General features: G+C 36.8%; 1 protein-coding gene across 4 annotated transcripts in view; it reads left to right on the top strand.

Moving 5' to 3' along the window:
• CTNNA3 (catenin alpha 3) overlaps positions 1 to 5,854 on the top strand; it is a 1,667,940-nt gene extending 1,662,086 nt beyond the window's left edge. For all 4 annotated transcript variants that reach the window (XM_057505911.1, XM_057505908.1, XM_057505909.1 and 1 more), the window contains one exon: positions 3,280 to 5,854. In XM_057505911.1, the coding sequence (XP_057361894.1) occupies positions 3,280 to 3,567 (288 nt within the window). In that variant the 3' untranslated portion in view covers positions 3,568 to 5,854. The remainder of the gene's footprint in view (positions 1 to 3,279) is intronic.
• Positions 5,855 to 12,531: the final 6,677 nt, after the last annotated feature.

The following is a 12,531-nucleotide window of genomic DNA, read 5'->3' as shown; positions in this document are numbered from 1 at the left end:
TCATAATTTGGATTGTTTGAGAAATTGATCTTACCATTAGAGTGTGAACTAACTTAGTGAAGGTAAGCACCTTATACTGATCTAGAGTCTCCAAAGAAAGAGGCAGAACATACCAATTTATGTTCAGATATGGACAATACTGAGAACCTTATTGTGACATTAACAAACCAACGAGTTCAGTTATTTTGAAACCACTCCAGTACTGTAAATATAAGCACATCAATCTAGAGCAGAGGCCATTAATTTGGATCAAAATTTTCTTTGGAAAGTTGTTTAGTACCTTATTCCCTTCTATGGAAAGCAGGGATAGGGAAAAAGGAAACTACTTACAAGTACTTGCAATGCAAATATTTACATATAACTTTAGGATGTTTGAGGGCCTTAGAAGCTATTTTTGTTCTCAGTTGATACCTTGATCAAGAACACGTCATCTAGATCAGAGATGAGTATTACCAGATGTTAAGGAAAGTAGCTCCTTCTAAGGTAAACATTTCAAGTTGGATTCACCTAAAAGGATTTTCAGTTGATGAAAGTGATTTGTAATGGTAAGAGAATTTTTGGGGCCTGAGTTTTACAGTCTGATTGGTTTACCCTACCAGGCCCTTAGAGTAAATTAACATTCTTGCCTTGCCCAGATACAACTGTGAAACTCAGAAAACTTTGTTCAATGAGTTGAACAAAGTGACTCCAAACTGATACATTATCCTACTCAAATTCGCTTTCATTTTCACAGGGAAGTCCTCTCCTTGAAGGATTTTCATGAAAGTAGACCTGAATGAGAGGATGTAATAATTTTTTGTAGACATTAAAATGGTGGAGTTATTCTCTGTGAGTAGAACTGAGCCACTGTTTAAGCCATGGACAAAAAAAAAAAAAAAATTTGCTAAGCTAGTCTGTCCCCATTGCTTGTGTGGTCTGTGATTTGGCAAATAGCAGAGTTATGCATCCTAACATACACAGTTCTCACATCTCAACGAGCCTCACAAAATGTTCTGCAAGCTTTCTGCATGAAATAACAGTATTCTTGCAGCAATTGTTCTAACATTTCTGCAAAACTAGTCTTCATACTCTCCTAGAGGGATACTTTGTCCTCTGGTTTTTCTGAGTCACCCAGAGAAGTTTAACTACAGCCATTTCAGATTTTAAAATGGAAGGATAGGTCAGAGGCCAGCATAAGAGCTCAAAATAGCTCAGATGGCTTTGCTGATTCAGTGAGGAAAGAAGACAAGACAAACCAGTTTCCACATTTTAAAGCATGGATTGAAGTTAAACATCATCTCTAGACTACTGGTTTGATATAACCTTTTGGAAAACTCAAAAGGAAATGAAATAAATACAGTCTATATGTGACAAGATTATAGAGTCAAGAGGAGAAGAGAATTTAGGGTAGAAAGGCCAAAGCCACTGGTGAAATCCTGAATGGCAGCAGGTCCTCAGGACCATCTTCCATGGACAGCTTTATATTAATTAGCCCAGAGCCCTTGGAGTAAACCAAATATTTTCATGTGTGAGAGAGCAAACTGCCAAGGATCCTGAATATTATTCATGTTAATTCATTGTTTAAAAGAACTTTCTTCTTCCTGTGGTAACATTGTGAACTACCTCCAGAATCTATCTTGTTCCAGGATGTATTCAATGAAAATTGCTGATTATTGTAAGACAGATTTTAGCCTACAGTGTGTCCATAGAATAAAATTAACAGCAAAGTGTGTTATTCTATTTAAAATCTAGAGCTTTATTTTAAAGTTGTATACAGGTTCAGAAGTTCTAAGTGTCCTCTGCATTACATAAGTGATCCATAGAACCCTGTTTAACATTTGCAAAACATTTATCATCTCCACTACATGCACAGATTATATATTTCTGGCTTCAATGCATAGATTTAAAGATGTAAAGTTGCCAAGTATCACTGCCTTTCAAATTACATATTTTTTGGTGTTACCTTTTCAAGGATTTTAGATTTGGCATATAATGGAGCTAATTAAATTTTCTTCCTAGGAAGCAGCCAGCTAGACTACTGCCCCAGGCACATAACCTTAGCTTACTGCTTTCCTTCGCTCATTTATCCTGTATGTGAGATAAAGCTCCTGCAATTGCAAAGGTACTCAGACCAGGCAGCTGTTGAATTTTAACAACTGCAGAGCTGGTGTTTGAGTCTCAACCCTGACAGCATACATCACAGAGAAGTGACAGTGGAGGCACATCTTCCTGTATGAGTTGGCTGTGGATGACAATCTGCCAAACTAAAAATAACAGAAGAGGCATTAGTTGTATAAAAGTGAGCCAACTTGGCTTAGCTCTAAGATATTTTGCACGATTCTAGGAATATCACCCCGCTTTCCCCTGAGCTTGTTTTTGTGCATAACTCAGAAAACATAACAAAAACTTAATCCTGTGGGAAAAGGTTTATTTTAGTAATTTCATTAGTGCATCTTCATAATTGAGAATTTTGTCAGCCTTCATCAAAAACAGGACATTTAAGAACAATCAATTATTTGGCAGTCACTCTACTAGGCTCTTTATACAACTTATTTAACTTTAAAAAGCATTTTTTTCCAATTTAGTATCTGAGGAAACTAGGATGAAATGTGGCTAAATGATTTGCCCAAGTTACCAAATGGCAGATCAGGAATTAAACCCATCTTGATGTTACCAAAAAGCCTTAGATTTATGTACTTTAGCACATTTATGTTTTAAAGTTCTGTGTTTAAAAAAAGTTCCACTTTTAAGTGGAATTATTTGGGAAATATTTATGGATGTGAGTGGTATACATACACATGTATATGTGTATGTGTGTATGACGTTTGTCTTAAACTATATATTCTTTGAGAGGAAGTATTTTCAGCTGTTGTTCTTATAAAGTTACTTATATATAACATACTTTTTATTGTGGATGGTCATCTCTTATAGAATGAGCTCAGTTTTATCCCTGGAAATAGAGAGATTCATTTCAAAGAAAGCAGTGGCCATCTGGACCTTATAATTTTGTATAGATTTATAGAATCCATTTCACTGAACACCAAGAGAAAAAAATTAGCTCAAGAAATCATCTTAGAAGATAGAATATGGATCTATTTATGCATCAGATAAATAGATAAATGATCAGAAATAGATGGATAGGCAGATGTAGAGAATTTACATAGATATATAAAATAGGGATTAACTCATTTCAGAAGTAGAAACAAAGTGGCACATTTCAGTTTCCGTAACATTAAATCTCAAATCTCTCTAAATTCCTGATTGCATTCTTGAATAATAGCTTTCTTTTTTCCCTTGCAGTTGGACAGCGTCACCTCCCTGATCCAAGCAGCCAAAAATTTAATGAATGCTGTAGTGCAAACAGTGAAAATGTCTTACATTGCCTCAACCAAGATCATCAGAATTCAGAGTCCTGCTGGGCCCCGGCACCCAGTTGTGATGTGGAGAATGAAGGCTCCTGAAAAAAAGCCCTTGATTAAAAGAGAAAAGCCAGAGGAAACTTACGCAGCTGTCAGACGAGGCTCAGCCAAGAAAAAAATCCACCCAGTGCAAGTCATGAGTGAATTTCGAGGAGGAGAGGCCTACTGAAACCATTATTCAAATCTAGTGCCTGCATTACAAAGTCCTGGCTAAACACACTGTGTTAATTTTACACTTGAGTAGTTCTGAAGTTCACTAACTTTTAGAGTTTAACTCACAAATAACATTAAACATTGGAAGCTGAACCAACATAAGCAACCTATATTTGAGATCATGTCATTGTCCTCTCTGTATGGCCAGAACCTCATAAGTAGTCAATATATGCTTGTTGAATGAACAGGAACTTCAGGTGTCATTCAGCCTTTCTCATCATAGAGAATATCTTAAATTCATTACAAAATGAACATAGGAGACTCCAGTGAGTGCTGTTCATCTGTAATAGCTTATGTACACTTACCCTTTCTGTTTTTATTTAAAACTGACATGAGCTCTTGACTTGGTTTTGAATGGAAACAAAAGATTTCCTAAAATATTTTTCCATTTAATCTCCATCCTTGCTTTATCTGACCTAACCTATACATGTGTGATTCCTGCTATAGGATTAAGATTTCAGTCTCTAGGTATCTGTATCTATTGTCAGCTGTAGGCTAACATCCATCAGAAACTAAGTCTGAGCAGTCAAGCTACTTCCTGGAGTTTCAATGTCAGCCTTGATTACTAATGAAGCAGTTGATTTACATTATAAAGGTTACAACAAGTTTTGGGTGCCACAAATATGCTCTTTCAGATTCCACTGTGTTCAACAGTTCTGCTTGTTGAGTGTTGGGTTTAAATGGGCCTGTCTGAATACATATGTGGAGGAAAAGTTAGCAGCCACTGGGGAAATGGAATGTCTAACTACACCCCCAAGTGAATTAGGATAACAAGGTAAGGAGTTCTGCAAGACTCTAAAACTCCATCTGTATCAGCTTGTAATGGTAATTTAAAGGAAAAGGCCAGCTTGAAAAACCTTTTGGCATTGAGTAAAATATAACTGTGAATGGTACCATTGAACTATGAAGTGGAGTTAATGGCAGTGAAGCTGGAGTGATTTTAATAACAGTCTTTTAAATAAAAGTCATTGAGGCCATATCATAACTCCAATCACTGTGCTCATCCCCAGTTGATATCATAATCGACTTCGTAATAGTCTTAGAGTCTAGTACATTGCTTATTGCTCCCTCTCTCCTCTCACTCGCTCTTTGGAGGGATTAAGTTTCAGTTTCACTTTTTCTCATGGAGTTCCCCTTCACAGGATTTTAAACATGCATTCCCTATTCTGCTTTATCAGAATTATACTATAATTGGGACTTCGCCTTGTACGACATTGCCATTAACGCATTGTTTCAACAACCATGTCATCCTAGTTTGATGAAGTAAAATTCAAACAGGCAACACCAGTTGACGTTAGGAGGACCAGTTTGGGTAAAAGAATGTAAAACAAGAAAGAATAAAGGTGAGAGCATGGTGTGTGTGACATCCTGAACAAAATGGTATGGGAAAAGAATTTATTTGATAGGTCATTATAAATTATGGGGTAAATGTTCACTTTTATTGTACTGAATTCTGTTCTTCCAAAATGCTGGGTTGCCAGGGCTCAGCACATAAACTTTCTCGGAGGTGAAAGCAGTTAAGTTATTCCCTATCTTGCACTATGCCCTGGCCCACAGTAACTATTCTGGATGAACTCCACTCCCTAAAAGAGAAGGCTGTGCAGGAAGGAATTACAGAATCCAGATAATTTTATTTTCCACAACTATCTAGATAACTGAGGCAAAATAGGTTTCTTTTGTTGGAATGCTGCCATCATTTTCTGTTATATGAGTAGATATTACAAGAGTGACACATGTGACACATCCTTTTCTCAGGTAGAAGTGTGAATTTAACATCTAGTTGAGAAAATGTATTTTTTTAAAAAGTCACCAAACTACTAGTTGTAATATATTCGTTCCTGAAGCCACATGCTCAAGAATCACAAGAGTGTCATTTATAAAATCTAATGTCTGTTTGATCCTACATCAGCTCTCCACAGGTTGGAGTTTAGAAAGCACATTGGATGTCAAACAGCAGAAATAATTTGGAATGATACAAGTACCAAATAACCTCTATATCTTTAAAACCATGACTGTTTACCCAAAAAATGATGTGAACAAGGGCTCCTCATCAAAGTAGATAGATTTCCTTCTTAACTAAAGGCAAACAACTATAATTAAGCAAAACTTTAAAAAAATGACTTGAAGAACATCCCAGGAGCAAAGTCTGTGTAGTAATCAAAGGTGCAACAAGATGCATAGAGCTGAGAAAGACGTATGTCTGCCTGATCAAATTCTTGCAGTGGGCAGCATTTCAAGATTTAGTTCAATCTAATAATGTAATAGTGCTAATAATGTAAGTGCTTATATACAAGAAAATAGCAGATATGTTAACAAATCTTTTCATTATAAAGCATAGCTAGATTAATCTAATCAGTAGGTATGAATGCAGTTTACATGTTTATATATAAGTCCGCCTTCTTTAGGAGAATGATAGAAATTTCCTAATGAGAATGATAGCTTGGTGGCCTACCTACGCACATTTTGAAATCACACCCAGAAATTGGTGCTTCTTTTCATAACACATTTGCTTTATTCTGCTAATCAAAACACACCTTTTTCTTTCAGTGAAATCAATAAATGTTGATTTATATAGGAAAAAAAAAATTCTTGAGGTGGAGGAGAGAGTTTATACCCCCTGCAAGAATAGTTCTTTCCTGGTTGGCCACCATCATTGTCAAACATTAGACTGGAGTCAAAATGATAACTTAGAAAATATACATGAAATCATAATCTGCTAAAGATTCTTCCAGTTTGAAATACCAGAAGTCTTTCACCAACTAGGAAAGGTGAGAAATATAAATCACTCTCTTTTATTTATCATAAGTAGAAATTATTGGATTAAAATATTTGTTTCTAATGGAGTTTCTCAGTACAGTTCAGCAAATGAGCCAGGAAAAAAACTGAATACTAAATTTCTAAGGTAATTTGTTAATTCTGTTTGTCTTATAACATGAATAAAAAATACAAATTATTAAAAAGATAATATTCTTAAATGTGCCTACTGGCCTTTGCAAATATCCTCTCGGATTTGTATAACATACATGTTCTCCATAAAATTCCTTCTGCATAAAGGGTAAGGACCTCCACAACTATGCAGAAAGGCTTACTTTTTCAGTCTGGCATTCTTACACACCTGACATTTTCAAAGGAGGTCAGTTTTCAAGTCATATTTACAGCAAGATAAAATTGTGAACACACAGTTAAGTGGCCAATTTGTGCCTCAATCTCAATAATTATTGCCCCCTAAACTCAGTAGTGAGTGGCTGAAAAGACTAATGTTTGACAACAAAGAAAGTGTTTTCAGTGGCTTTCTACCCCTTCACTTTCCGGGCGGTCTTTTCATCTGGCCCATCGTGGGCTGGGTATCCTCCTGTGAACAGCAACAGTTTTCCACCAGAATGATGTGGTCAGGCCTGCTCATCCCAGTCAGTTACCCGCAGTTAATGTCCTTTCCTCTTAGTCCATGCACCAAAGGTATTTCTTTCCCATCTCTCATCTCCTTAGGTGTCTATCCCACATGTAAATTGATTAATATGTTTTGTAGCATTCTAGTTAAATTATGAAGTTTAATTCCCAGAAGCATTATTCTTTTGTGTGTTTCTTATTCTTTTTGGCATCAAATGCATACTTCCGTGCTAGGACTTGTGTTTCCCATGGATGTAGATTTCTGTATAGTGGCAGAATGAATGGAATGAGATCTGGGACTTTTCCTGGTATTTCCTGATATTTACCATTCTCTGGTGAGCTCATTGCAGAGTTGCCAGCCTCTTTCAGTATCACTGTAATTCTCTAGTTTAGCAAAGCAGGCACCAGAAAGCTGAATGAAATCTGTACTTCTATCAGTCTGTCTTTTGCCAAGACAGCCTGCCTATTTCACATTTAGGAATCAAACAGCTCTTTTTCTGTTTGGAAAGTTGGAAATATTTCTGTTTGACTGGATGAGAAAGTTTAGGGGCATCCAATTAAGAGATTGTAATAGTCAAATAATTGTAACAAAATAATTCTTCTTAAGTAAACTAGGAACATTTCTGCAACCTGAGAATTTATATTTATGTCTCATGTTCTTGTACATATTAAATACCAGGAAATAAGACTTATTCAGATAAAAACCCCATAGCAGTTTTTTTGTCATATCTCTCTTTCCATACCATTATGATATCTTTAGCATTAGTATTTTGCATGTTATTACCAAATAAACAATCCTGGCCTAATAATGGCATCATTTACATACAAAACAGTTTAAGTTTTCCTCAGGAAAGAAAAATGCGGACGTTATTAACACCAGGTGTATGCAACTAAAGATGTTCTAATCAAGGCTGTAAGACCATCCTAGCCTTCTAAAAGAAAAGGAGGATTATATTTTAAATACTCTTTTTTTTTTTTGGCATTTTTAACCAAATCACATGAACAAGAAATATCTTCTATCAAAGTAAAAGAAAAACTAGTTTACAACATTAATCATTTTGCATGAGAATTTTTCTCACTACCAGGATAGATAAGAACTATTCCTGAACATTTCCAAAGGAGGTAGTTAATACAAATTGAGAGAACCATTTCCAAATGGAACCCAGCCTTACCAGAATCCCATCTACAAGGAATAGATGGTTTGTAGGGCTGGCCTTTATGTAGATCCTGGGATGAGATGATTCATGACTGCAGGCTGGTTTATGGTATCCAACGGCCCTCATTGTTTTATGGGAACAAAACACAAGTATTGACTTTCAACATGAATTTGACAAGCTGGAGGGAAAAAAAAATAGTAAATACAGAGCAGTTCTGTTAAGAAAGTGACAGAGGTAGGGGAAGGAATAAGAAAGGTAGTCGTAGAGGTTGATAACTTTTATAGCCAGGGCAAAGAAGGATTCTGATTCTATGACGATTAGGTGGCCTCTTCTTGAGGAAGATTTTAAGGATGGGATGGGTACTTGTTTTGTTGGTTTGGGAGAAGTCATGCTGGAGGCAAGAGGATGGCTATACAACTTTTGAGGATGATTTAGTGATGTTTACAAGATGGAGATTGCAATTCAGCCAGTTTTGCAGGCTGATGATGGGTAAAATTCTTCCCAATCTCAGAGCTAATCAGAATAACTACACATTCATATTTAATAAATATTTTTTGAGCAAATTTGATGTTCCAGGCACTGCTCTAGCACCAGATGAACAGACAATGGTCCTTACCCTTATGTGCCAGCCCTCTGTTAAATGTTACTCCCGTATTCAGTTCTCTCTGTAACCCTATGTGATAAACATCAGCTCTATTCCATAGATAAGAAAACTGAGACTCCAGCAGAGTAAGATGCTCAAAAACTCACTGGCTTTAAAATTTTGACTTCTTGCACTCTAGATTCTGAACTTTTAGCCCCTGTACCATCCAAACTTCCTGGGAAATGGGATTGGATTTTTCAGTTGAAAAAGAGAGAAACATTTCAAATGCTTGTTGGCTTCCTAAGTATGAGCAAAAAGATTGACATTTAGAATATAAATGTATATATATATATTACTAATCCATACCTGCATCATTCCAAGCTGATAAAAGGCAGATACATAAGTATTAGCTGAATATTCTCACCTCTAGTAACTGAATGTAGGGTATCATACATACAAAAATTTCATCCATGTGATCTGAAATAAGATTAAAAACTATTGCTAAATTACTTTTATTTCCCTAGAAGAGAAATCTTCAATGGAAATACCTATTTCAACCCATCTTCAGCATTGGTTGGTGAAAACAAACAACCTTTGCTGGCACCATTTCTTCCCTTTTTCACTGCTAATGTTTGCCGATGTGTTTAAAGTCATGGACCCCAGGGGAGCACTGGCCAGGGATTACTGAAATAAACTAAAGTTTCCTTGTATTATAAACTAACCCAAACTACAGGAAATGTACTTTTCCTTTTTTAGGGAGGTCACAAATGTATGCAGTATGTGCCTGACTGCAGGCAGCTTTAACCCTTTCACTTTACATGGCCCTTCTTCCCAGAGCTAACTGAAGGCTACACTCATCTCACCCATGTGGCTGGATAGACCTAGGGGGAATTAAAGGACTTGTTTTTTTCTTAAAAAGGAGACACAGGTGCTTCCTTGAACTAGGAATGTGTTTATTTGGGGGTCTTCATTGTTGGTTACCTGGCAATCATGATGGTGTCTGTTCCCGAATGCAAGAAGAAGTTCTCAGAAAGGAAATTCTATTTGAGAAAGGCTCAGCTTCTAACAGTCGCCTCTGAAAATCTCTTCCATGTAAGACATTCAAAAAGCCATTCAAATGATATCAGCAGAGTGGCCCCTGTACTTTCATTTCCATATGAGATACTTTCTAGTTCTAAAGTTTTCTCTCCTCTGTGTTTTCAAGAAGAATGCTTATTTTTGGTTTTGGTTATTTGGTCTTGAAGGTATGTAGCATCTTTCTAAACATTTTAAAGCCCCCTTACAATAATTACATCAATAGTTCAAAGCCTGCAGATAAATTCTTTTTTTTCTATTCCATCAGCCATGTATTGCACAGTCCCAGGTCAGCCTTCAGCAGTCACGTCAGTCTCCCATTTTTGTGAATTATCTGAACTTTTCTGTGGTACTCACTGAGAGTCTGCTGTAGACTGACAGGTCTCCTTGACCTGGGCTTCTAACATGAAACTTGAGCTGGAATGTTTATTGATAAAGCAAAGGGTCAAGTCTGACATGTTAGTTCATGTTCTCAGTTAAACAGAATTTCCTTATTCCTGAGGCTTTAAACATAAAATTAATTTAAAAAACACTGAAGAGATAACACTCCATTGCTTGCCGAATCATTTGCCATTATAACTCTGTTCTAATGTGTTGGTATACTATGTGTCCATGGGGTTAAAAATATGAGAATTTCAGCAACTGTCTTACTGGGTAAGTTATTTCTTTACCGATTTTGAAAATTTTCTTGCTGTGATACAATCCCTTCAAAGATAATTTCATTGGTCCTAAATGACAGCATAATGGTTCTTCCTGCATATCCATGACTAACAAGTCCCAGAAAACAGAAGTAGACACATGTTATGCCCAATTTAGTACCTAATAGTTGGGACTTAAAACAAAATTTTCTTGGGCAAGCTGGTTGATTAAATATAAATTAAAACTTCCAATGAAAGATTTCCAGATGTCCCTGCTTTCCATTTTGATTATGTGTTTAGTCCCATAATGACTTAGCAAAAAAAAGAAAGGAAAAGAAACACTTACTTTACCTTATGTACTTTTTACAAGCAACAACTTTGACAGTCTAAATCTAGTGACATTTCTGAAGGTAATATGTACATTATAATTCAGGATGAAAGGAGATTTAAACTACCACAGTCTGCAAAAGGTAAGCAATCAATAATAGTTGTGTGTTTTAGCAATATCTTGAGAGTTTGTTTAGTGGCATTTGAGGCATTTTCAAACCACCTTGCTTGTACATCTCACCCTGCTGTGTAAAAGGCAGAGTGGGGCGGCGGGATCCTCCTACTGCATAATGGCCAATTCAGAGCAGTTTTATGGTTTGGCTATAATAGAGAAACTTTTGGCAAAAGCACTCTTGGATCTTTCTGATCTATATCCACACTTAAATTCAATTTCACCAATCAATAAAAAGGAATTATTTATCGAGGAATAGGAAAAGCTCTTTAATATCCTCATGACATTGACATGGAGACCCAAATACTCCTTGCTTGAGATTCTGCCTGCCTTGTGCTTAACTGAATTGATGAAAAGGTTTTTTTCTTTGTGCTCTCAATTGAATTATTTCACACATGTCACACTCAGTTTGCTTTGAAGTTATGTAGTATTATTTTGAAACAATATTTTTATTTCTACTCATGTCATTGCATTTTATTAATAATTTGCATGTATGTTAATTAAATCACATATGTTAAACAATAAAATGAAAGGATTGGTTATGCATTTGGCATTTATCTTGGGTGGGGCAAAAAAAGCAGTTAATGAATTGCTCAATAGTCTAACCATCTGCTTCTAGGTATCACCTTCATTCCCAATCTCCTTCAGTAGTATATGTACAATTCAGGAGGGTACTTTTACAAACTATTGTGTACACACCAGTAACATGGACCATATCTGACAGAATCAAAGTATTCATTTCAATTAGCATTTTTTTTTATCCAATATGGACATTAGGCTTTTGACTTTAATAGTCATGTCTGTGGAGTTACAGAATTGTTCTCTAGCTTAGGACTTCATGAAAATAACCTATAATTTTTCTGAGAGTGTTTGAACATGCCCCCCATAGTGGCCATGGAATATAATTGGTTCTGTCAATGTTTCTGCATCTGAATGTTGATGGGTTCTGAACATCTGCCTTGGCTTCCTCATCTCTACTCTGGTAATAATCCTTTTTCAGTGTGAATCCCATAGGCATAGCCTCTGGATACTCTGCCAGGAGTTACACATTGTTGTCTGCTCTCCGGCCTCATTTTCTCCCTTCAGGGTCCCTACTGCTTCAGAACACTCATTGCTAAGTCTCAGTCTGTTTCTGTACTTTCTCAGAATGCAGTCTGTAAGTATAGTCTTTATCACTTAATTCCTGTGAAAGACCGTGCTGGCCCTCCTTCAGTTCTGCCAGACATCAGCCGCCTCTTTGTTAATGAAAATGCCGGCGTGGGCGGCCTCTCCGTGTGGGTCTCTCGGGCGAAGACTGCATTTACTCTGGCAGCAGAGCACTCCTTCCGCCTTGATCTGCTCGTCACGCGGGCTCTGTGGGTGGAAGTGGAGCTAAAAGCACTCTTGGCAAGAAGAGTCTGTTCCTGCCTGGAGGCTGAGCTGATGGCCTGACATTTCCTGGGCAGCGCCATTAAGCATTCCTTCCAGGAGTCGTAACTCAGGGATGTAACTTCCAGTCACCGCATGCCCAGTATCCTGAGGCTTGCAAGGGAAAAGCTGCTGTCTTTCACTGTCAGGTAACTGCTTCCTATCCTGTGTGAAT

The sequence above is a fragment of the Manis pentadactyla genome, chromosome 8, assembly GCF_030020395.1.
Source record: "Manis pentadactyla isolate mManPen7 chromosome 8, mManPen7.hap1, whole genome shotgun sequence".
NCBI lineage: Eukaryota > Metazoa > Chordata > Mammalia > Pholidota > Manidae > Manis > Manis pentadactyla.
This window is presented reverse-complemented; position numbering and strand designations above follow the sequence as displayed.